Raw genomic sequence first — 25,827 nt, 5'->3', positions numbered from 1 at the left:
AAGTGATGGAGATCGTTAGTTTAGGTTGTTAGCTGTTCAAAACAGTCGTTCGCTTAGCTGTCGGCTTGATTTGACCAAATTACGACTGAAAAAGTGAAGAAAAAGTGTACTTTTTGTCTAAAATTCGAATCTTTATTTTCCACCCTAAAATATTTTTTTTTTTGCCGAAACAGAGTTAACCCGTATTAAAAATGCGGAAATAAAACACGCACGAAATGAAACAAGTACATTGTCTGGTTTAACTGAATTTAATAGTGCACAATTAGTAGTATTTAGTAGGTAGTCGCATAACCATTACATTAAAAACTTAAATTAAGCTCTTGTTGCGTGTTGGGTGTTCTGGGTAACTTTTCGAATCGCTACGATCGACAGTTTCGACTGCCTGCGGGTGTTCTCCAACTATTCGGGTCTCTCGGGGATGCGCCAAATGTGAGTTTTTTGGCTAAATAAATTACACTACAGCAGCAGCACATATAAGGCTATATATTTCCTATATACGTAGGCGTATATCATATAGTAAAAGTATCTATGTATGTGTGTATATGTATGCTTATTGTGGTTTCAGTCTTTGATTTTAAACTTAAGGGGTTAAATGTAAGCAAATTGCTGTAAAAAAAAAACAAAAAAAAAACGGTTACTTAGCCTAGGAATTGGGGATTAATCGATTCGGGAAATGGAAATGTCTTTGCCTTGGGGCCCAGCCCCAAACCCCCTTGAAAAAAAATGAAGAATTCACTTCAGGGTTTACTTTCTCCCGGCTCCTCCTTCGCATGATCCCCATCCCCGCCAGAAACTGACGCCTCCGCCTCCATGGACGCCTGCATCTCCACAAAGATATCGATGAGATTGTTGATCCCGATGAGATAGCCATCCTCGTGGTTGCCCACCTTCCAGGCGGAGTAGTGATCGATCCGCAGCTGCGGCGGCAGCTCCACCGTCTTGGCGAAGTCGATGAGCCAGATGCTGGCGTGGGTCTGGTCGTGGACGAAGAGCAGGGAGCTCCCGATGACCTCGTGGGTCTGGAAGAACTCCGAAACGGCCAGGGTGGCCCTTATGGCCCGCAAACGCTGGATGTACCGGGGCTGTTTAATAAGGAGAAAAAAAAACAGTAAAGTTCCCAGGTTAATACCATTAAAAGGCTCCTTTAGTACTCACCAGAATGTGGGGATGACCGCTGAGGAACTCGACAAAGGCCAACTTGATTTGTTCGCGCGACTTGGTCGTTTTGAAATCTTTGGAACTGGTGCCATCGCTCTTCTTGATGCCCTGAAAACGGTGATTATTTATAAATATTATATTTATTTATATTATTTATTTTATATTATTATATTTAAATTACATTAAAAAAGCATGTTCCCGTAAAATCGGTATAGCCATGTAAATTTCATGCTAGACCCATATCGTTTTTACATGAAATACTCTTTTCGACCAGATCAAATTTACCTGGACACATATCAAATTTAAATTGATCTTAAATAATGTAAAATCGAACCCACCTCGATGCGGAAACCCAGCGTGGCCGTGCTGGAGATGGTCTCCCGCCAGACCATATATCTCGGCTTGGTCACCGCCTTCGCCGCGTGCTCCTCGGCGGTGGGGGCGTGGCTATCGATCTGTATCATCTTGTCGTACATGTCCTTGCGCAACTTGGGCTTCTCCTTCGCCTTGGACAGCTCCTCCTCTAAATAGGTGCGAACACCTACCTTGCAGTCCATCACGCACGGCTGCACATAGTCACTGAGCAGATCCTGGAGCTGTAGGTAAACTAAGGAAGAAGTACCAGGATTAGGATGGGAATACAAAACAGAGAGATCCCCAATCCCCGACTCACGTTCGCCATCCTCGCTGGTCACCTGGCCCTTGTAGACGGGCACATAGGGCCGCAGGAGGTCCTGCATGAGGATCTGGAAGCACTCCTCCTCCTTGGGGCACAGCTTCTTGAGCACGGTGCCCGGCTCGGGACCCGCCTTGAAGTTGCCCTGGTGTCCGGCCAGCTGGACCCATGGATAGCGCTGCTTCTTGTACGTCTGGAAGAAGGGCGTCCACTGGACGATGTTGCGGATCTTCCGCCAGCCGGAGCTCTGCAAGAATCGGGGGAACAATTTTTAGTCAGGGAATTCTATTGGATTGATTAAAAATCTTAAATAAATAAAGGTAATACCATTCATTGTATCTCTTATTTCTGTTTATTGTAATGAAAACAGAGGAACAAATTGCTTTAGACAGCTGACAGCTGACTAAAGACCCATTTTCATGCCCTGATTTTTCAGCTGAATTGTCATCGTTTTAGTTTCAGCCACATGTAAACACACGTTTGAGTTGATCAGTTAACAAAATCACGTGGAATTAATTGTTCTTGCTTTATCCATTTTTTGTGGTAGTAAAGTTATTACAAGTTTGTTAACTAGGCGGAAAACTAAGGTTTTCAACTACCATTTTAATATGGAATAAATATAAATATAATTCAAATACTAATAATGCCATTTTAAGTATTCACTCTTTTAAGTACAGACTTTATATATTAAAAGGGCCTGCATATTTTAAAAACATCTAAATATTAGATTTCATTTTCTATGGTTCTATAACAAATATAAATTTAAAAAGATTATGAAAAATTTAAAATGCCTAAATGGAAAAATAGTTAATTCCAAAAGTAATAAATTAAATATGCAAATTTTAAAAACGATCTAAATACTAGATTTAACTTTCTATGGTTCTATAACAAACATAAAATATATAAAGATTATTAAAAATTCAATTTTTCTAAATGGAAAAATCGTTTATTCCAAACTAATAAATTAAATATGCAAATTTTATAAATTTAAATTTATAAGAAACTTGAAATATATAAAGATTATAAAAAAATAAAATTTTCTAAATAAAAAGATTTTCTAAATAAAAACATCGTTAATTCCAAAACTAATAAATTACAAATGCAAATTTTAGAAACGATCTAAATACTAGATTTAACTTTGTATGGTTCTATAAGAAACTGAAAATATAAAAAGATTATAAAAAAATATATTTTTCTAAATAAAAAAATAGTTTATTCCAAGACTAACAAAATAAATATGCAAATTTAAAAAACGATCTAAATACTAGATTTAACTTTCTATGGTTCTATGAGAAACTTAAAATACAAAAAAATTATTAAAAATTAAATTTTTCTTAGTAAAAAGATAGTTAATTCTAAAACTAATAAATTAACTATACAGAACCCTGCTCGGAGCCTAAGACTAGGTCCCTTGATGGGATCACCCATCCTACCTTCTTGCCAGCTGTGGCCTGCGACGAGGAGCCCGATCCCGATCCCGATCCCGCCGCGGAGCCCCCCGCCGAGGTGGACACATCCGAGTCCCACTCGGAGCTGAGGTCGTCGCTGCTGGCGTAGCCGTAGTCCCGCGGCATGGGCACCTCCAGCAGCGACTTGGAGTACTGGATGTAGCCGGGGCAGAGGCTCTGGCCCAGCGGCGAATGGGATCGCCGGGGTCCCAAATGCGTGGGCGAGGGCGATGAGTCGGGCAGCGAGTGCTGCTGCGACAGCTTCCGGCTGCCCGATCCCAATCCCAATCCCAAACGCAGACCCACGAAACTGTGGGCCACATGGTCACCCGAATTGGCCGTGATGCTGATGGTGGGCATCGATAGCTTCTTCTCGGCCCGCTGACGGATTCCGTGGGCCTGGGCGAAGGCCAGGCTGCACTTGCGCGACTGCATATTATTGCCGGACAGTTTGCGGCGGAAGATCTTCTTGGAGGAGCTGGCCGTGGCCTCCGCCTCCACGGGTCTCTCCCTTTGACACTCCTCGCTGTCCGCCGATGCGGGTCGGCGTCCCGTATCGCTATCCTCGTCGGCCTCATCGCCCTTATCCTCCTCCTCGGCTTCCTCCTCCCCCTCATCATCTTCCTCCTCCTCATCGTCATCCTCGAACTTCAACTTGGATATCTCCTCGGGCGGAACGTCGGGAAAGTGGAGCAGCTTGACGGTCACCTTCTTGCCCGCCTCGTTGTAGTAGACCTCCTTGGCGCTCATCCTGTCAAAGTCCTCGTAGATCCGAACCTGCGGAGAAGGCGGCGGAGTGGGTGGCGTTACGGAGCCCTTGGGCCTGCCGTTTAGGTTTATACCAGCACTTCCGTTTCCGGTTGTCAGGGCTGGTAATCTCGTTGTACCGTTCTTTTGCTTGGGATTTGTGGGATTCGTGGTATTCGCGGGATTCTTGGGATTCTGCGGCTGTGGCTGACTTAGGGCGCACACGGACATCTTACATGGAATCTGGCCCACGGCACTCGGTTAAGTGCATCAGTGGAACTTTACTTTACAGCTCACTAGCAACTATCATAAATTCGGAGATATAGTTACAGATAGAGATACAGATAGAGATAGAGATAGAGAAGCCAAAAGTCGGAGAGTTGGAGAGCCTGTCGCTGCATTTTGATTTCTGCGCATTTGCGAACCCGTTCTCGCCTAAAAACCGCCTCGTCTCCCTCTAACTATCCCCCTCCCTTTCCAACTGACAGCCCAAGCGATCGAAACGAGCTTTTGGGTCTTTAAATACCCTTTGATTATATTATAAGGTTTTTGTGGTCCTTGAAACATATAATATACAATTAAAGAATGTATGATATAGATCTTAAAAAAAGTCTATATCGAGTCACGTTTAGAAGTTACTCCAAAGATGCAAATATATAAATCAAACTGTTTTCTAAAATTTATATAAAATTTGTTATTAATCTTAAAAATATATAAAAAATTTAAGAGATCATTTCAAGCTGCTTATGATAGTTATGAAAAGAATTTCCAAGCAGAAGCATCTTTTTGTGGCGTTTATAATCTGAACTTTTCCAAGTAGGTTGCCTGCAGAGGTTCAATCCCTTTCGTTTTAAGGGTATTATCGCTTCGTTGCAGCTGGGTCTTTGACTTTTGACTGCTTTCGGCTGCCGTTGCTGCTGTAATGCGCACACATCAATCAAAATTGATTAAATTTGAGACATACACAAGTATATGCCATGTAACACAGTCCGCAAAAAGCAAAGACAGACGATACTAAGTAGGCATTGTCGGAGCGTGTTGGCATCTTGGCAGCTCCATCTGCGGCATCCGAAAAGCTAGAAGCTGGTGGCCAGCAACCAGCAACCAGCAACTAGCAACACCAACTAGCAACACCAGCAACTAGCAACCAGCAACCGCAAGTGAAACCGCCCAGAGTCGGGCAAGGCAATCCAATCCAATCCGAAACCCAAATCGAACAGCACATTATGATAATAATGGAAATGCCAGCGACGCGGCTATCCAGTTACGCCAGTGCACAGCAGCAACAATACCGAATATACATATGTATGTACAACTTGTATATATATCTCCCGCCATATATACGAACTGAAATTTCTTTATAACATTTGACGTCATTTGCAAATGTTGACGCCGTCGCCGCGAGGCGATAACGAAGCAACAACAACGGCAACAGCAACGTCAGCTAAGAGCAACAGCAACACGAGCAACACGAGCAACACGAGCAACACGAGCAACATCGAGAGCAGCAACAACCTTGTGGAGAACTTTGGTACTCCCATATCAACAATAGATCTTAGCCGCATTACGAACTACTTAGCGATCGCCTTCTATATATTATATATATATTTGGCTTATCTAATTCCGATTCGAGTCAGGGGTTGGCATTGCAAGGGCCCGAGTACTAAGTGCATGTAAGTGGGACAAGGGTTTCGACTTTATCAGCTCTTCCAGAACATTCAGTGTTTTGATAGACTTAATAGAAAGCCAAGTTTGGGTCTTACTGTCTTAATTAATGATAATTATCCCAGTTTAGGATTATGAAACAAAAACAAGAACTATTTTATGAACTTGAGTGCTCAGTTAATATATTTCAAGGGTTATAGTACTTAAGTTACTGAGGGCTCCAAGTGTTTGAGTACCTAGATCTTCTAGTTAAGAGCTCTACTTGGTGATGTTAGACTAAATACTTGGCGGATCCAAGTCCAAGTAATGTCGAATAACTTAGAAGGTATTTATCCTATAACGATAAAACTATTTAATCTTTATTTACTTTTATTTCTGCTTTTCTTTACTTGTTTTTTTTTTTATTAATAGCTCTTCCATAAATTACGTATGTGTGATATTTCATTATTTAATGCTACTTTCTGCTTGTGTAAATAACTGGCTATTTATAAAGAATGAACTGATCTACAACTCGGTGAGCTATTAAAGATTTAAAAAGATTCCAATCCTATCTTTTTATATCTTTTATTTTCTAGCTGGGCTTGGCTTTAGATTGCGATCCATCCTTAAATACAAATTCGCTCGTTATCTAAGGGAAACAATTGTACAATCTTCGATGCCGTCAACACCAGCGAATGCAAAAAAACAAAAAAAAAAGATAACGACTCGATATATCGTATCGCGCCATGTACTGTGCATACATATATGTGGAGACATTAGATCGTGTGTTTGGGCTGGGGCGTAGTGTCTGTGTAATCGCCACCCCCTCGAAGGCCCCACTTTCCCCCCTTGAATTAACAGCACCACCCACTCTCAAAAATGGACACTACGCGCTTAATGCGCGCCATTCACATTCCCGTTCGCATAACAATTTCTCTCAGTATTTCTTCACTTTTTTTTCATTTCATTTTCTAACTACCAAAAGCTTAAAATTAATAAAGTAAAAAATTTGTTGTCAACCTCCCGCTCCGCTCTTTATCACCTCCTCGCTCTTTCCCTTTCTCTGAGTGTGAGTCTCTGTTTCTCTTCTTCTATTTGGGCACTGGAAAATGTTTGGATAGCTTTTCAAAACGATACCAAAAAATGGTTTTCAATTCGGAATCAGTTTTATAGTTTTTATGCAATATATTTATTTTATATTTATTTATTTTTAGAACTAGCATCAAAAATAGAGCTCCTCCCTTATCAGTCAAGAAAAAAATATCATTAATGTCCCTAGCATTAAGATTAAGAATTGGGATTGAGAAGAATAAATCATTCGTATTTAATAATAGTATTTTTTAAATATTTCGATATTCCCAAGAAATAAAATATTTTGGAAATACATTATAAGAACCAAACCTGCACTACAAAGTGAATACATTAATTTCGGTAATTGGCTATGCCCAATAAAATATAATGTGTTTTGTAGGATCGATTAAATTCTATTTTGTAGAATTATTATGGATCTCCTAATGGCAACCCTCTTTTTTTTGCAGTGTTCCATTGACGCACAGAATGGATTTTGGCTTTGGGATTCGCTTTTGGATTCGGATACGGTTTCGGTTTTGGTTTTGGGCCTCGAGATGTGAGTGGGGCTGTGAATGTGGGTGGTTGGGCGGATGTTATTGAAACGATCAAGCACCAATTAAGGCGGTGGGGTGGTGGAGTGGGAGGGGTGATTTAGTTCCATTTTCGGCTACTTAATGAGCCTCAATTGCCGAATTCGCTGCTCGTACGCAAATGAACACGATTTCCGAAGGTGCTGCTCTGCTGTTGCTCCTCAATTATATAATTCACATTAAATTTTTTGTGTTTAGGGGGTGGGGTGTGGGGGTGTGGGGTGTTGAATGGGTGGGTGTTGCTCTTAAATTGCGTAGCATTCAATTTTCGACGGGGTGTTTTTTGGGGGGCAGGGGAGGGGCGTTCTCATTGACGTCGTCGTTTATATAGTGTGTAAATGTTTACATAAACCTGAATACTCGGATTTTCGGTGCAAAAGTCAGTTCGCTATTTCAGTCATCTAGTATAAGAGTTCTGTCTACGGTCTCCCGTCTTCCCTCTCTCTCTCTCCGACTCTCGCCGTCTCTCTCTCTCGCTTTTTCGGCGCGTGCTTCAATTAACACACTTTACAATGACAGCAGCAACACGAAACATCAGCAACTTCGACAGCAGCAACACATTGCAGATTCCCCAACTTGCCACTTGATTCTTCTTCAATTCGAATTGTTTAATTAACTTAAAAAAAAAAGCACGTTAAAAAAAGACCACACACAGGCACAAGTCATTGATTTTGATTAAAAATTAATGTGCTAGAAAGTGTTTTATTTAGTTTAGTTGCGTGTTTACAATATGAAATGTTTTCTTTATATTTTTTTATTTTTTATACATCTATTTTTTTTAAGTTTGTATATTTTATTCTTTTTTTTAGATCTATATTGCTGTTTTTAAATGGAGTGCAATTTTTATAGCTTTTTTTTTATTAGATCTGTAATATTTTTTATAAATATTAAAAATATACGGAATCGTAGAAAAACAAACACGCAATATAGCAGTTAGCATTCAATTTAGAATGATTATATTTTCTATATTATATTAAGATTATATGGCAAAATAATTTTCATCAGGATTTACATTAGTTTATAAGCCCATTTCCTTCGGGGTTTTGTGTTTCAAAAATAGAATTTAAGAAACACATACACTCTTCAGCAATTAACTGTTAATTAAGAATGGAATGGAATTTTTTCAGCTTTCTTCCTGTGGCTTTTTGTTGAATTGAAAATGAAAATACATAATACGAACACACCACACGCAACCAATCAAAATGAATTTATTTAAAAAAAAACAAAAACCAAATCAAAAAATTATAATATTTTTGGAATACAGCTCTGGTTAATAATATTGCTTCTGGGCTGTGTTGCTTTTGCTGTTGCCTTTGCTGTTTATTATTAATTATTTTTTTTTTGTTTTTTGTATTATTTTTGTTTTTTCGGTGGGCCGTTTGACGCGGTCTCTGGCATTGGCTTGGCACACAGAGAGGGGCGCTCAGAGCCGCGGTGAAAACACAAACATATTGGGTAGATATACATATAGAGGCGGTGCGGCGAGAGATATGTGGAAGCACACGCGGAAAGTCGGCGATACGATGCGATACGATACGATACGATACGATGCGGGTACGGGTAGGTTTACGGGCAATAGCACTACCAATAGCAATAACAATAACAATAGCAATAAGAATGACAAAAACCCAGAGACGAGACCCCGAGCCAGCCGCACGCGATCGCAGCAAAAGCTCAACTGGTCGACTCTGCTCTAAAAAAACGGAACCCAAACGAGCCAAGCCGAACCAAACTCGCTGAGAGCTCCGCCGGCGATGAGCAGCAGCAGCAGCAACAGCAACAGCAGCAACAGCAACACGGGAGCAACACGGCAGCAGCAGCAACATCAGCTTTCTGTTTCGGGAGTCCTACCAAATAAATCCAATCGAAATTCAATCCAATCGCAAGTACGAGAGCTCAGACTGATAAGGCAGAGTAAGAGAATTTGGGGGTGGTACACTTGGAGAAAAAAAGAATTCCACCTCAGAAAAGAAAACCAATATCAAATATTTCAAGTGTAAATTAATATTCTTTACGATAAATACAGATGGATTTAAAAACGTAAGAGGTTACGTTTAAGTTAACCACCTTTATTTTTTGTCTTTTTTATTTACACCTTCAATATTTATTAGATAAGATTGAATATACATACATATTTCTGTAATTCAATATATATTTATTTTGATTTTATTATATTTGATTATTATTATATGCTCCCAAAATGTTGCACTTTTTTTCATATATCCCACAGAAATGATTAATTTTACAAAATATTAAGTATGTGGTTTTTTTTACGGGTGTAACCGGGCCCAGAATTATCACCTGGATGAGAGAGGGGTCCCAACCCGGGGAACAAAGCTCATTAGTTGGCCTAGACTCACCCGCGATGACGTAGTTTAATGATCAAGGCCACCGGGCCGTGACGTCAATGATAACAAGATCCTACATCAGTGGAAAATGCCGTTACGATATGGTCAGAGCTCCTTGATATTTAAAATAAAAAGCTAAAGACTTAATAATAATGCATTGCCTGAGAATTTTATAAAGTTTGTGAAAATAATTTTAGTTTTTTTTTCTACGAAGCCCTATAAATACAGCCTAATATTTTTGGTTTCCCCATAATGCCTGGTCATTGTTATATTCGAATAATTGCACATCATTGTTTATTCGTGGGAACATGGGAAGCTGGCTTTGTAAATCAGCAAACATGAGCTTCAATGTAAATAAACAAAATTGGGCAGAGATACAGAGAAAAGAGATACCGCAAAAAGTTGAGATTCATTAAGAAAAGTCCACAGCAAAGCAATAAAAGAGAAGATACTTTCTGAAGATCGCCAACAAGATCCTTATTAAATATGAGTCACAAATCACTTTCTCCAGGAGAAAGTTTAGGGCCATTGAATATGTATTCAAAAAATATTTATAAATTGCATAAGCAATAGGGACCTTCGCTTGGAGTTATCTTTTTGTGCTAAGAAGAGTCTGCTAAGATGGCTCTCTTCCGAATCTTCTGAAATCTCCCACCTCCGCCCACCACTCCGCCTTCCCTCTCCTCTCCACTCTCCACTCCAATTTCGCTTATCAGTTGAACGATCTCATTTTCACACGATCCACGCTTTACGCATGAGCGGCTTCTCTTTGTCTCGCTCTCTCTCTCTCTCTGTTCCATTCGCTATCTTTATCTCTATGTCAGATGCTAGTGACGTCAATGGGATGGAAGCGAAGCTTTCCGGCTGGACCGGTCCAACAGTCCAAGCTAGCGATGTGCTTCTAGCCATTTAATAGCTGAAAACAGCCAGCATTTTTCAAGTCCTAATATAAAAATATAAGCTATTTCGGACTTAATAGTAGATAATTATTTTCTGGTCCGTATTTTAATCCTTAAATTGTAGCATTTCCAATAGATACAGATTGCTGGCTTACTTTTAAAAGAAATTTCACATAGTCAAGGGAGTCACAAGGGAGTCAAGTTCCAACCGAAAACGGTGGGTTTTGTTACGGATTTCGGTTGGATAAGATTGTTAGCTTTTTTTCCTTAATTATATGATTTGAGAATTTTTAACCAGTAAATTCTGGCACCTCTGATCGAAAGCCTATACGAGGTAAGTAGCTTCTTTATAGCAAAGACAACCTCCCCAGGTAAAGCTTTTCATGGAGACAACTAAAAAGCTTAAAAAAGTGGGGATCGTGGGGATCACAAAGTTAGGGTTTATACAGATGGGTCAGAATTGGTCAGAATACCTTTTATTTTTATTATTTTATTCAAATATTTATTTAAAAAAATTAATAAATCTAATAGAAATGGCTATAATTATTTACTATAATTGTTTTTTAAATAATATAATTATCCCAAAAATAATAGCTTATACTTTATAGTTTTAGTTTCTATAAAGTACTGAAAAGTATCCCTTAGCTCGTAGTAAAACCCCATATGACTCACCTTCTTCTTGGCCGCCTCGGCGGCACTGATCACGTAGAGATCGACGATGCCCAGCAGGCAGTCGTCGCAGCGGCAGACGTCCTCGCCGAAGGCCAGCGAGCCCAGGCTGCTGGTGGAGTCCAAGGAGTCGGTGCGTCGCAGGCGGCTGACCACGCCCATGCCCAGGCCCAGGCCCAATCCCAGGGTCAGGGGGAGGGGCAGGGGCAGGGGCAGGGGATTGGGGGATGTGGGTGAGGGCGTGGCCGAGCCGGAAGCGGAAGGAGTTGCGGAGACGGTCGAGGGAGCTGCGCCCGCGGCGGCGGCCGCCTCAATCTTGCGGGCCAGCAGCTGCTCCATGAGCGTCCGCGGCCGCGAAGAGGAGGGGAACAGGGCCATTTCGGCCAGGCGATTGCCACTGCCACCCACTGCCTCCGCCTCCGCTCCTCCCCCCGCTCCCCCAGCCGCTCCTCCTCCTGGTCCTCCGCCGTCCACCTCCGTTGGCGAAGAGTTCTTTGCCTAAGTCTTTTGTTTTCGCCCTTTCGCGTCGCGTTATTTAATGGATACTTCCTATTTCGATCGAGAATCCGGCAAACTCTTTTAGCTAAGCGAGAGTTGAGACAACATACCTGCAAAGGAGAGAAGGGAAGATAAATTAGATTGGATTGAAAAATAAAAGAAAATAAAATAATATTAAAACATTTAATTATTAGCTAAATATTTAAAAAATTATTTCTACAGATTTGTTTCTCTTCCCCTAAAAAGGAAATATTTCAATAAATCACCCTAATCTGTTGTGTTTGACATTTTAAATTTCATTATTGAACTCCGCCACCCAGAGAACTCGAAGCACACTTATCACTTCGTGACTTTTTTGGACATACTCTATGATTTATGGACCACCGGAGATTACTTTAATTGATCAGCCATTAAAAATAATCCACAGACGCCCATACATTCGTTTTTACGACCCACTATAGGTTAAACAATTTTAAATTAATGACTACCATCTATTTTAGCTGACAAGCCCTGTGTAAATATTGTAGCCTTAAATTAATCACTTGAAATCCCCTCTAAAACTATTTCGTATTAACTTTAACTTCCGCAGAAATCAAGTTGATTGCTTGGCCATTTCCCAATCTAAATGAATCACCTTAATCTACTTCAACCGACATGCGACAGTATCAATATTGCAAATTAGATTAATCAACGCAATCTCCCTCGACTGACATGACCAGTATCAATATGGAATATTGAATTCCGTCACACGATCTCCGATCTCCAAACTCCGATCTCCGCACCCAAGGCAATCTTATCTCTTCTACCTCGTGGCTTCTTTGGCCATTCGAAATTCAATAATTTATGGACCACAATTTGTTGTCTGTCTGGGCTTATCTGAATGGATCAATGGATGGTTGGTATGGGGCTTGGGCTGGGACCTGGGCCATATGATATAGGATCTGGGGTTGGGGCGTTAGAAGTGGCATTCGCTTAATCGCAGAGCTGATAAAAGTTTCTTGTTAATTAACATGAAAGTGCAGCAGACACGGTCGAGATTTTTTTCTTGCTCCTTTGAAAACGGAAAATTGAAACCCGTCGGTTTAGCAAAAAAAATAGGGGGAGGGGTAGGTGGTGATTTAAACTGGCTCGGGCTCCTTAGCCAGTTTTCAAGTCGTCATCGGCATCATATCGCCGCATTTATGCGCACATAAAAGTTAAATAATAGATCCAAAAGATACTTTTGCAGAGCTCGGAGCAACTTGGACTCCGACTTCGACTCCGAGTGCAACTCCAATTGCAGCCCCGACCAGTTGTTGTTAGCCAAATGATTTATAAGCGGCTCTGGTATTTGTTGTTGCCCCTTGCTTTTGCTTTTTGGCCGTTGTTATACCCTGGCCATAAATCCCAAATGGGTAGTACAATTTAATAGCCAGGCCGGATAGGATAGATAGATCATCTGGCCCAATAAATTTGGCGAACACTCCAAGAAAATCGCTCCAGGGAAAAAGAAAAGAAGACCCCAAAAATGGTAGGAAGTAGCAACATTTACCAGTTAAATATTCATTTTTAGCAATCACATTAAATGGAGATTTTTTACTTACTTTTACCTGATTTAAACTATCTATTCACTAGCACTGCTCAGTTTTTAATTTAAATAATAAGTTGTGAACAGAAAAATATTAATATTTGGTTTATCTATTCACGAGCATTTCTCAAGGATAGTTTGTAAGATAATTATTAAATAATAATAGAGCACACCTAGTAAAAAAAAAGGGAATGCCAAACAAGGGTGGAGAAAAGGTAATAAATTTGGACAAAATTATTTAATAATTTAAAAAAAAAATTTTAGTTGAATGAAATCAAAAGAAAATGCGAAAATAATTACTATTAAATTTCGTAGAAAATTAAGATTGCTACATTTCCATAATAAAAACATCTATATTATCGAATCGATATTGTTAAATTATCGAAAATATCGATTATTTTCAAGCACTTATGAAAAATGGTGCTCAATAGAGCAAATTCAGTTCGGATCGTTTGTACTTATAGCCATTTCCCCTCCCAATCAACCCACCAACTATTGGCTTCGCTTTAGTTTTTCCAGCTTTTCCAGCCACTCCCCCTCCTTTCCCCGGCCTGTTGTTGTATTTGCTTTTGCTTTTGTGTGTTGTATTGCTTAAGCCAACTGTCTTGTACTTTTATGGGCGCTCGTCTTATCAATAATTTATGTCAGATTATACCGTTATGTCACAATAAATTAAAGCTGGCAACTTATTTTCCAGACTCCACACACTCGGTTTGTATTTGGCTTTTAAATTTTTTATTATGGCCAAATCTGTCAGTTTAGTGGCACATTTGGAAAAGTGCCTAGTCCCCCAACCTCCTCGATCATCGATTTACTGGCCAATCCAGATCCAGTTGAGATCGGCGGGACATCTTTGGTACTATATACACTACATATATATGGCATATGTGGGTATATGTTTCGCCGTTGGCGTGCGGTGGCAAATTTCACTGTCACGCCTCGTTTTCAATTAACTTGTTGGCGGCGGTCCGCCGCAGTGGCCATAAATCAAAGGAGTAGCCAACCTAGGTAGCCAGTGGAGATCCCCACAACCCATAAACCATCTATAAAACCGCCTTTGATTTATGAAGATCGCTTCATTTGGCTGCCGATTGCCGCTGGCCGATTGCCGCTTGCAGCGTTGCATGTCAAAGTTTATCGACTTCTGATTAATGCCTTTGTCGGCGCCTCACAGGCCTCACTGTATGGTGTCCATAAGGCAAGTGCAACTGCAACTGCAACTGCAACTGCCACTGCAACTGCTGTTTATGGTAGTCGCCTGGCATGTCTGCAGTGGTCGTCAGGCCCCTAGGGTCAGTTTATAAAATATATATAAAATATCTCAAGTATCGAGTATCTAGTATCTGGCAGATGGATAAACCTGCTGCACACTCTAAAAAACTCACTGCTGGCTGGGAATCCTCCAATTCCAACTCCACCTCCACCTCCGCGGAAAAAACCGACAAACAAATAAATAAAAAACACTAATAAATATAAAAAACGGAACAGCGCCACACAAAGTAAATAAAAAAAGGCGAACGAAAATTGTTTTTCACGAGCTCTGGCTGCTTTTTTGTTGTTTTCTGCGGTATCGTTTCGTATCGGTGGTTAGACTATATAACTATATATGCTCGGCGTATCGGAACGGAATGGATCGGAGCGGCGATCGACCGCTTGTTGACTTTGGAACGGCACTCGGGCAACTGAGGCATCGCCGTTACAGCGGCAACAAGCAAAGCTCCCCAACTAACAACCGATTGCTGCCGCAAACGAAGTTGAAAGCCGAAGTGATCGGCGATCGTGTGTGTGTGTGTGTGTGGGGCGAATCCAGGGGAGGGGTTTCAGGGGCTCGAGGGGGTGGAATATATACGCTGAGGAACTGAAGAACTATCCTTAATCCTGGCCACTCGGAACCCAGAAGACCTAATCGCCACATAAATCAGGCGGCGACACAGCGACAACATGATGGAATAATGACGCTGATTGAAACATGCAAAAGTCCCAGGATTCAGAGGTGACAATTCCTTAAACACACTGGGAAAAAATAATAATATTCGTTAAAGAACTAAACAAAAATTAAAGAACTATACAAACCTCATTATAACTAAGACATTTTTTCATATCATAACAAATATTAGGATAAAAAATTGTATTCAAAAATAATTCCACTTTCGAAATATTAAAAAGGATTTATTATAAAAAAATAGAACATTTATAAAGAGAAAAAAATATTACAAAAAAAAACAAAGAAACTGAAACTATTATAATCATACAACAAATATAAGTACCTTTATAAATAAGTTTTTAATGGTAATCTTACAAAAGAAATAAATTAATAGAGATATAGAAAGAACTCATAAATATATTCTGTACTTAACTATCTGCTTTTTAGATTGCTAATAATTGTGGGACCTGATTTTTTTTGTCGCTGTGTATGGGCTCTTTGGTTGAAAAGCCCAACTCGGACTCCTTGTCGCCGATCCTCTGATCCTCTGACAAGGCGACTAATTGCGGCGGCAAATTGCCGCTGGCATTTGATTAGCATAATGCAAATTGCCGGCGTCTCTAATCGGTAGCTCTCCATCTTCCAAGCCGCCCTGCGGTATTTGCATATATGGAACTTTGGGAACCGCATGCAGTATATAAGGGGAACTTGGCTTTATGACGAGCGCGGCTGTCACAATATTTATGTGCTATTAATTGACCACTTGACGCCCGCCCCCTGCCAGCCACGCCCCCGAAATGCGGGGCCATACTAAGTGTTTTATGGAGTCGCACTGATGGCTTGAGCCGATAAGAAGGCGGCTATATTCCAATCCCAATCCCTAGCTGCGACTCATAGCCTGTCATATGGTCTTTCGAATGGAGTGGAAAAGCCGCAAAGATGCAAAGATACATACGGAATGAGCCAGGGTCTTTGGGAATGGCTTGCAAATGGCAAAGGGGTCGGTATCGCAAATTGGTTGGGAAATTAAGTGTTCTATTATCACAAACACGGAGGGAAAAGTGCAGCAAAGAATGTGAAAAGTCTAGGGGATAAAATCCTTTAGGTTAATTATACTGATTTATTAAAGATAATTTATAATAATAATAAAAATACAAAACTATTTTTTTAAATAATATAAACAACTGCAACTGTGTTTCTCCCAGTGTGGCCACAATCGAAGCCACATCCCCTCCCTTTGATCAAAGAGACCTATCCAATTTCTTTATCTGTTCTTCGGTTATCTCTACTTTGGCCATCTAATATTAGAAGGCGATATCTATGGCCCTGCACAAGTGCTCTTGTTTCGCCTTATCGGCAATTGCCAGAACACGTTGGCCTTTTCTGGGCGCGTCTTTGGGGGCCCTACTGTACTAGAAGATTCGGGAATGAGACCTGTGCTAATTTCTTTATTGCCCTGTCAATTCACTCAGAATGCCATGGAAAAGTTCGGTATATCTATTTTTGGCACTACTTTATGATGCTTTATCTAGACATGTGCCGAATTCATTTATTTCTCTCCCTCAATATAGTAATCTTTTATCGAAAAGGGTGTATGAACAATCTATGAACTTTCCTATTTTTATAATTTCCGAGTACAAAGCAATGTTTTCATTTCGGTGATGGGATGTGAAAGAAAATCGGTTACAGCTGGCTTGGCAAATGTTTTGTTAACTCTACCTGATTTCGTATAATTTTATTTTCCAAGTGTCAGTCTGCGCTCGCCGTTAATTTACTGCAGCTGCAATTAACTGGAATCGAATAAAGCAAATATTTTTGGTTTGTTTTGGCGATTACGCCTCTTGGGAAACCAGGAAATTCTGGTTATTGCCAAGCCAATTCAGTTTTAGAACTAAGTTAGGCCGCAAACGGAAACCCGGCAGTCGAGTGTAAATCAAAACCCACAACCCACACGTATGTTGCATGTTGCATGTTGCTGGTGGCGCGTGTGTTTCGGGTGCCATCGCTTGGGGACATGCAACCGAACAACATAACCTTTAAGGAGTTCGAAAAGGGGCTAGGAAGGGGTAAAGAAGGGGCTAGGAAGGAGAAAAGAAGGGGTTAGGAAGGGGCAGGGAACTGCCTGCACTTACAGGAATGACAAATATGCTGGCACGCAAGCTGCATTGCACTGAGGAAAATATATTCTAAGACTATAATATTACTATCTATATTTTAAATATTCTTTTCTACCAAGAAAATTTTTCTAGCGATTTTAAATCAACAACTCGAGAGCCCAAAAGTATGCCTTTTTATACCATGAACGAATTTCCGAGTATAATATTTTATTGCCTACTTTTAAAAATCAAATTATTGGGTACTTAGATTATTGTGATCTTGTTGATCATAAAAACTATCAAAGAACTTCTTCCTGTGTAAATTGCTGGTCTCGCAAGATCGACGACTGGGATTCAATTCAGTGGAAATTGCAAACGCGAAACAAACAAAACCAGCCGTGGAATCAGAGAACCAGCTGAAAAACAAAACAAAAAATTGAAGCCAACAAACAACTTCAACAAGAGCAAATGACGCAAATTGCGCACACTCGAGAATCGAAGCCGACTCCGAAGGGTCTCCGATTTGGGATTGGGACTGGACCTTGGAATGTGCTGCGAAACAGCTTTTCGAGTTCACTAAAAACTATTTGTCAAGATACCCTGATTAAGAGAATGCTATGAACTTTTATAAAATTAAATTTATCGATAATAGCAATTTATTATTAAGTTTGACATGATAAACTCTTCAATTTGTGTCAATTTAATTATTTACCATGGACTGAGGACCCTTCCAAATTAATCGATCAATCAGTGCCGACAGTGCTGACTTTAATTACCGATTATTTCGATAGCCGGCACTCTAGTTGATAAAAGTCGATATGTTATGAAATTCTTTGATGATAACCATAGCATAATCGACAGGCAGACTATAAAATTATCGAGATTCAAAGAGATATATAAAGAGAATTCTCTTACTCATTCTTACTATTCGTAATTCTACGTGATAAAGAAAACAAAATGTGAAAGCATAGCTTTGGGTAATAAAAATGCCTCAAAAATGAGCCCACATTTATTGCCGATTATTTCGATAGCCAACACCCAAAAACCTTAGCAACATTTAAATTTACATAATATAAATAAGGTTTATAAAATATGACTCATTTTTCTAAAGATAACAGCTCCTCAAAGTTCAATAGTCGACAATAACCACAAATTGTATGGTTATTATAATTATTATAAAATATACAAAGCTATAAATGATGACTAATTTGTTTAATGTTTAGCAAAAATCGATAGGTTTATTTTTTATTTTTGTAGGGTATCCCAAGTTTTTACTTCCACAGAGAATTCTTTGCAGCTTCCGGGGGGCGGAAAAGGGCTGTGTGGCAAGGGGGCGTTGGGGCAGGAATTAAAGTGGGTGATGGGGAAGGGGTTTGCGGCAATATAATTTACTTGCGACGATCTTCGCCGCGATCGCTGATGGGCGACAGCTGCTGACGTCAACGGAAGTTGTCGCTTGAGCGAAGGTCAACGGATTGTACCAAAAAGTTCTCCCAGATCGGACTTACAACAGAGAACGGGGATGGGGATGTAAATGGGGGGGAGGGGGTGAGATCTCGCCGCTCAATCGATTTCTCACACAATTAGTGGGCGTCATAATTCCCATTCCCATTTCCATTTCAATTTCTCTGACGAATTCCCCCCGATTACCACTTTATACCCGTCGCTGTCGCCGATGTGTTGATTAGATATGGGAATGGGTCTGGAAATGGGACTGCGACTGCGACTGGGACGGGCTGATCGGACTGTGACGGATGTGCACGACCCACCGAGACCATAAAGGCTATTAAAAAAAAGAAGAGGAAGAAAAATAGCACCACGATCCAATCATAATGGTAAATGCCGTTGGACGTCAGTCAATGATCAGCAACGCTTCACTTCAAATGGGTGCTATTGAAACCCATGTTTACCCTATGAATAGTCGTTTTTATGATTTCTCGAAAATCCTACAATTTTACATTTTACACAGGAATACTAACTGACAGCTAGAAACCAGTTCTAAACGGAACAGTTAAGTAAAAACACACGTATTCACTAAAATAGTTATAAAATTTGATACTTTTCTATCCAAAACTATTTTATTTTCATAGTTTCGCCTTTAGAACACCTACTGGCAATATACACAATTTAAATAAAATTGATTTGAAGCGAGAACGAAAATACCATAAATTCAAACTGACACGTTCTTCATTGTTTATATTATTTATTAACAATTCCCGCTATCTTATATGGGCATTAAATATAAACTAAATAGTCTTGAAATGCTTAAATTGAATTCTTATCGAATACAATTAATAAGCTCATCAAATGTTGAAAGGTTTTTATCTATATTATTTATTAGAGTTTGTATAGTTAAAAAAAAAATTAAAATGATAAATATATCCATTATATAATTTTTCCAGGTACATCCAAGATGTTTTAGATTTAATTTGAATTCTAAAGGCATCATCTTTCATCTTGTATATCCCATATCTGCGTCATATTTCCTGTTTATTATGGTATAATTTGTATCAATATTTTGCGGTCCATAAAGAAGATATTCCCCACGGCCATGAAGAGAGAATCTGTAGCTGACTTTGCACTTCAGAGCTGATATTATTAATGATCATGACTCGGATGAAGAGGCAAGAAGAGGAGTGAAGATCAGAGGGGGGCGGTGAACAAAGGCACCCCAGTGACGTCACAGCGACGTCAACGGACCAAATGGCTATATTGTCGGTGACTTTGGGGCACCCACACAGGGGCTTTATCTTTAAGTAAGCAAAAGGCATTTTTTCTATGAAGCCCACGCCGCAGTGTCCACAGAGCTCACAATAACAAAACAATGCGAAGACAGCCTCGGGGCCTTCAGTTCTTTAGATCCCATCTCAATGAAAGCAACAAAACAGAAAAAAACCCATCCTATCCCATTCCATAAATGGAATGCGAAGAATATATAAACAAGATCTTCCCTCGGGGCTTCTCCCCTCCCCCTTTTTTCGGGGTGAAACTATAGTGACAACTGTGATAAGGCGCGGTGACAGGCGGTGGGATGAGTAGGATACCAGGAAGTAAGGGGTCCCAAGAATGCCAATCCAAATACTGGAGATATCGGGCGAAACTAACAGACGCCCAGCATCATGTGGCTCATGATATATGATATATATATATTCAATTCTGATAATGACTCGAAATATGAATGAATCTTGAGGGCGGTACAAGGAAGTACTGAATGGATAAAATAACTTACATTAATGAGAATTTCATATTTACTTTTGTACTTTGAAACTTACAGATATATTCGGAATTTAGCAAGGGCATATTCACGAGCACATCTAAGCGATTCCCCTAACAAATAGAGGCAAAGACGGAAGTTGAATAAGAATCGTATTCAAATGCGGATGGAACTTGTAATGACATGCTAATAAAATTGGAGTTTATCTCACAGAGAAGTGGAGGCTGAATAAAAAGCGAATGCAAATGTATAAACTGGGTCAACAATTAAGTGATCTGTATTATGAGATGAAAATAAATACAAGATCCTAAAGATTCGATGGAATTTCAAGTTGGTTTATATGACTGACACACACGACGTAATTAAATGTGAAATAGACTAATTAAGCTTGCAGAAATGTCTTCATCTCGGTGAGTTTTTATCAGCAGTGATAAGTCGTTAACACAATCCCCGTGACTTATGGAGTAATCCCCACCGACTCGAGGGCTCGTGTGTCATATAGGTCTTAATGGGAACGGTGACGTATGCGCGATATCGCGATATCATCCCCCGAAAAAAGTGACAAAAAAAAAGAACGTTATACAATTGACTTAGTCCGACGGATGGGATCATCACGGATATAACAATGTGCATAGTATATTAAGCACACTCCACCCTCGTGGGTTAAAAAAGAAGAACGGGCCATTTCTGGGATCCCTCCGATTATTGCTTTTGTGGCTCGTCGGCGGCGAGGGCGCTATATACTATATACTATATAAATGCCAGGGAGATAAACCCGCTTGATAAGCGCGTAACATTATTAACCAAATACACACAGACACACTTAAGATCCGACAACACACATATCCATATCTCTTGCATATACATACAGACATACGTACATTTAGACGACGACATATCCAGGTGGATTGCTTTATTATCGTTATCATGACTCCGAAAATTCGGTTTCTAATACTTTTATTTGCTTTACAAACTTTCTGCCGTCCGTTGACAACAACAACAAGAACAAAAAGGAAATAATCACAAAAAAGATGCCATTATATAAAGGTAAATATGTGCTGGCTTATATATGTACATAATATTTATCTATAATACAATATACAGTTAACTAAGATAAGCTATTGTTTTTTGTTTTTTTTTCGTCGCTGTCGCTGCCGTTGTGTTGTTGTCGTTGTTCCAGTTCTAGATAAAAAAAAAGGAATGAACGAACCGAACCGAGGTTTTTCGTATTTCGGTTGATATATGTATGTATTTTTTTTTTTATCAAGGCACCCCTTATTTTTCAACTTTAGCTCCATCATATCGTTCTCATTCCATTAACACAAAAAAAAAAAAAACTAAAACAAAAAAAAAACAGCCACAGAATAATAATAATAATAATTGCAAACGAAAAGCGGAGAATACAAAAAAGACTTCTCCGAGCAACAGAACCTCATTTTAGTGATAAGATAAAAATCAAATTAATTAACAGCCTTTTAAGCAAACGCACACACTCGCAATCGCAAAGAGACCTGCATATACACGGTGAGAAAAAGCTGGGGCTGATAAAGGGGATTACCGTTCTTAAAGGATCTCAAGTTCATTAAAACAAAATTGTTTTATATTTAATGAATATATTGTTATAAGTCTTATTATCATAGTCTTTTCCTTTTTCTTTTGGTTTCCTTGTTTCTTGTAAAGTTATTATGCAGTTCATAAACTAGAAGATATAATACTGCTCTAAAACAACATAGTGGGATTTTCTCCCTGTGTATATGCACCAACTTTCTTATCTCTTTCGCTGCCATTCAGACCTGCCCTCATTCACTGCTCTTTTATGCCTTCGAAAATGCCACAAAAAAAAAAAGATTAATATTAATTTTACTAGGCTGCTGCTTCTGCTGAAGGACACCCTTCATATATATACTAGTCTAGTTTGAGATTTCCCTGGTTTGTGACGTCATTGCGGGCGCCTACCTTCTTGGATCGATCCCGCTGACGATCGCCAAGCTGCGTGGCGGCCAGGAGTTCGCTGATCTGTCGCTCCCGCTCACAATCGTGATCGTGATCGTGATCCCCCCGCTCGTAATCCTCCTCCTCCTCGTCGCGATCCTCTAGATCCTCCAAATCGCCATCCTCTTCCACATCATCGCCATCCTCCTCGCCGCTGAGGCTGCTGCTCTGGGTGCTGCTCTTCCTGGCCAGCGCCACCCGGATGCCGTTGACGATGCACTCGCCGCCGTCTAGGGCGGAAATGGTGGATCCGCAGTAGTACAGGTTGCTGCAACTGCTTGCCGCACTGACATCCGACTGGCCTTCGTCCTTGGCGCATCCTGGCGCCATTCCCGCCGCTCCTCCCGATCCTCCTCCTCCTCCATGTCCATGACCATGACCATGTCCCGCCTCCAGGGAGCAGCGACGCTGGACACGCGCCCGCTGCAGGCGAAAGTACTCCATCTCCTCCATGCTGATCCCGCAGGCGGTTATGTCATCCGAGTAGTCACTGACCACCACCGAGGGTGTACGCACATAGCGCACCCCCAGGGGCAGTCCACTGCCGCCCAGTTCGCTGTAGGAGCTCTGGGTGGATTCGCGACGCGATCCCGGGGCGGCCACCACTCGCTCCTCGAGCAGAACCTTCGTGGGCACGCCCACAACACTCGAATTGGCGCCCCCGGTGGGCGAGGTAAGCGGTGAATCGGGCAGGGCTGTGGGCTCGGCCAGGGGCAGGAGGGCCGGTCGCAGGGGCAGATCCGTGACGGTCAGTGTGTTGCGTCGCTGCACTGGAATCATGCCCACATCCATGGCCAGGCCATCGTCCACATCGAGACCCAAAGCCGAGTCACTGCTGGCACAACGGGTGACCTTCGGCTTGCGCTGGCGCGGCGACAGTGTGTTGTCCTCGTTGTCACTGCTGTAGGGACTCAGTCCGCCGCCGGTGACATTGCAGCCCTCGTCCGAATTGGAGGCCAGCACCTTGGGCTCCCGATCCCGCTCCCCCTCGCTCAGCTGCTGCTGCTGCTGCTGGACAATCATGGCCTGGTAGTGATGGATCAGCTGTTGCACCGGCTTGCTTTTCGGGTAAGTGGTGGTGCTGCTGCGGTAAGCGGTGCGGTAAGTAGTGCTGCTGCTGTTGTACTCCGTTACTGCGTTGATGCCAAAAAAGGCCGCCTTCAATTGAGCCTTGCGAAGGGCCAACTTGTTGGAGAGCTCTTCACATGGATGATTGCCAGCGCAGATCTCGTTTAATCCAGTTCTCTGTCGGGTGGTTATTGTGGGTGTTGTCGCCTTGGCTGTAGCTCTAATCTGCTCCGCTGCTCGCTGATAACTGAACGCCGTTGCCTCTGCCGCCGGCCATTTATTTTCAATTTTAACCGCTCTCGTCGTTTTCGCCCGCGCTGCCGACGCCAGCATAGGCGTCACCGTCGACGGCGGCGTCGTTATCTTTGGCATGACATCGAATTGGAAAGCGGGGGCGTCAGACGTTCGCGAAACCGTTCCCGAACCGTCGCACGCACTCATCTCACATGGATGGATGGGTTATTCGCGGGTAAGGGGTTGGGAAGGGGTAAAGGAAGGGGGTTTCGGAAGGGGTAAAGGAAGGAGGTGGAAAAGAGGATATAAGGAACAGTGTAAAGGGAACAGTGACAACTAGTAAACTACAAAGAGTGAGGTTAGGAAAGAAAATGTGGGTAAGGGTATACGACGAGTTAATAAAGTTGGTAGAGATAAAATACAAAGAGTGAGGTTAGGAAAGAACATGTAGGAAAGGGAGTAATAAGAAGAAGTGTTTGAAAAAAGGAGATAGGAGGAAAGAAAACAAGAATAAGTTAGAGCCTAGTTATGTTAGTTTAACAAGGAATGATATATAAGGCCGAGATCCCGTACTAACTCGCTAATAACGCTGGCGCCCAAGAATCGAAGGTGAAAATGACTGCGGAATCCCCGGCAAACATTCTACGTCCGCACTTTCCGAATGGCACCTGTGCGCTGTCGTCGCCGAACTGAAATCGCTTTCTGCGGCTCTGCAGCTCTGCCCCGTTTCCACAGGGGCGGCGGGGGGAGAGTCAAGAGGGGGCGGGCTTGCGAAGAATTGTAGCGAAGAATTGTTGAGCAGAGGAGTAGAGTGGTGTGGAGAGGAGAGGGAGGCGGAGAGCAGCTGTTGCGGGCGGGCTTATTATTGTTGATAGTTTTCTTCTATAATTTTATTTTTTCTTCTTTTTTTCGGTTGCCTTTTCGCTGCTCTGTTCTCGTAATTCAGAGGTTGGTGCTACTGGGTAATTGTAATTGTGATCTTGAAACGTTGACGCAATGTGCAATGATCCCGCACGTACACACGCACACACCGGTAACTGCTCCAATTGGCGCGCGTAATTGTAAATTGCATTTAAGCACAGATCACAGAGCACACGGACACGGCGCACACACGCACACCAGCACACACAGTGACAGACTGACAGGCGATGCGACCCGATGCAACAACAAAAGCACAAACAGCACCACCACAAGCGCACAATCACTAACGCACAATGGGACGAAACGGTGATTTATCGCCTCTCTTGCGTTAATTTCAGTTGAATCAAAAACAAACAAAAACAAAAAATTAAAAAAAAACTCTGACTGTGAAATATTCCCAGAAAACAAATTAAATACAAATTATTTTTTATGGCGCCTACGCAATTAACTGGAATAAGTTCCCCTTTTAAGGGCTTTTTGTGGTACGCCTTCAAAAGCTAACTAAACAGTTTAACTAAAGGATTATTGTCATCTGTTGATTTATTACTTTTCTAAAATATTAAAAGAATTTCCCTTTAGCAAAGTATCTTTTAAAAACAATTTTTTACTCCACCGAATTTAAGAAACACATAAATGTAACTCGGACTGTATCGTCTTCATATATATATAGTATTTTTTTGTTTATAAATAAGTGTCCAGCTGGTTTTTCATAGTTATAGTTATCAGACCTAATGACGCAAATCACAATTTTATATCGTTTCCCTTAAAGTTTTCTCGGGAAAAGTATTATTTTTGTTTAAAAAAAAACATATAAATAACTGTGCCGATTAAATTCCTCGAAAATAAACCCGAGAACAGACCACTTTAGTAAAACCGTTTGCGTACATGACTTTCGAAATATGTCAGTACATACGTATAGCTCAACCGCAACCAACGACCTGCGTCAAAACTGATTGTAGTTGCAGAAATTCCATGGCAAATTGCAAAATTTGTTATGAGTTGCAATAAATACTATACGTATACGTACGTATAAGTCCCATGGGCTTTAAAATGGTTTTTCATT

The 25,827-nt window shown here is 41.0% G+C and overlaps 1 protein-coding gene across 5 annotated transcripts; it reads right to left on the bottom strand.

Annotated features, from left to right (window-relative positions):
- Positions 1 to 229: 229 nt before the first annotated feature.
- Positions 230 to 24,136, bottom strand: IP3K2 (Inositol 1,4,5-triphosphate kinase 2). Of its 5 annotated transcripts, none has more exons than XM_017137837.3 (6): positions 14,701 to 15,005; positions 11,254 to 11,858; positions 1,832 to 2,081; positions 1,497 to 1,765; positions 1,156 to 1,266; positions 230 to 1,082 (listed from the first exon to the last, which is right to left on the bottom strand). In XM_017137837.3, the coding sequence occupies exons 2-6, from the start codon at positions 11,626 to 11,628 to the stop codon at positions 738 to 740; spliced, it is 1,350 nt and encodes a 449-aa protein (XP_016993326.2). In that variant the 5' UTR covers positions 11,629 to 11,858; positions 14,701 to 15,005; the 3' UTR covers positions 230 to 737. The 5 variants fall into 5 exon arrangements, with proteins under 5 accessions (XP_016993326.2, XP_016993324.2, XP_016993325.2 ...); XM_017137835.3 differs by lacking the exons at positions 11,254 to 11,858; positions 14,701 to 15,005 and adding exons at positions 3,268 to 4,332; positions 8,800 to 9,017; XM_017137836.3 differs by lacking the exons at positions 11,254 to 11,858; positions 14,701 to 15,005 and adding exons at positions 3,268 to 4,332; positions 7,841 to 8,055.
- Positions 24,137 to 25,827: the final 1,691 nt, after the last annotated feature.

Source organism: Drosophila takahashii, chromosome X (genome assembly GCF_030179915.1).
Source record: "Drosophila takahashii strain IR98-3 E-12201 chromosome X, DtakHiC1v2, whole genome shotgun sequence".
NCBI lineage: Eukaryota > Metazoa > Arthropoda > Insecta > Diptera > Drosophilidae > Drosophila > Drosophila takahashii.
The sequence above is the reverse complement of the archived record's forward strand: the minus strand, read 5'-3'. Positions and strand labels throughout refer to the sequence as shown.

Excerpts from the sequence above, each read along its gene's own strand:
- IP3K2 (XM_070218314.1), bottom strand. The coding sequence starts at position 24,050 with ATGAGTGCGTGCGACGGTTCGGGAACGGTTTCGCGAACGTCTGACGCC. Across the intron at positions 1,766-1,831 it reads GACCAGCGAGGATGGCGAAC|TTTACCTACAGCTCCAGGAT; the intron begins GTGAGTCGGGGA and ends CTTCTTCCTTAG. Across the intron at positions 1,083-1,155 it reads GCGGTCATCCCCACATTCTG|CCCCGGTACATCCAGCGTTT; the intron begins GTGAGTACTAAA and ends CTTATTAAACAG.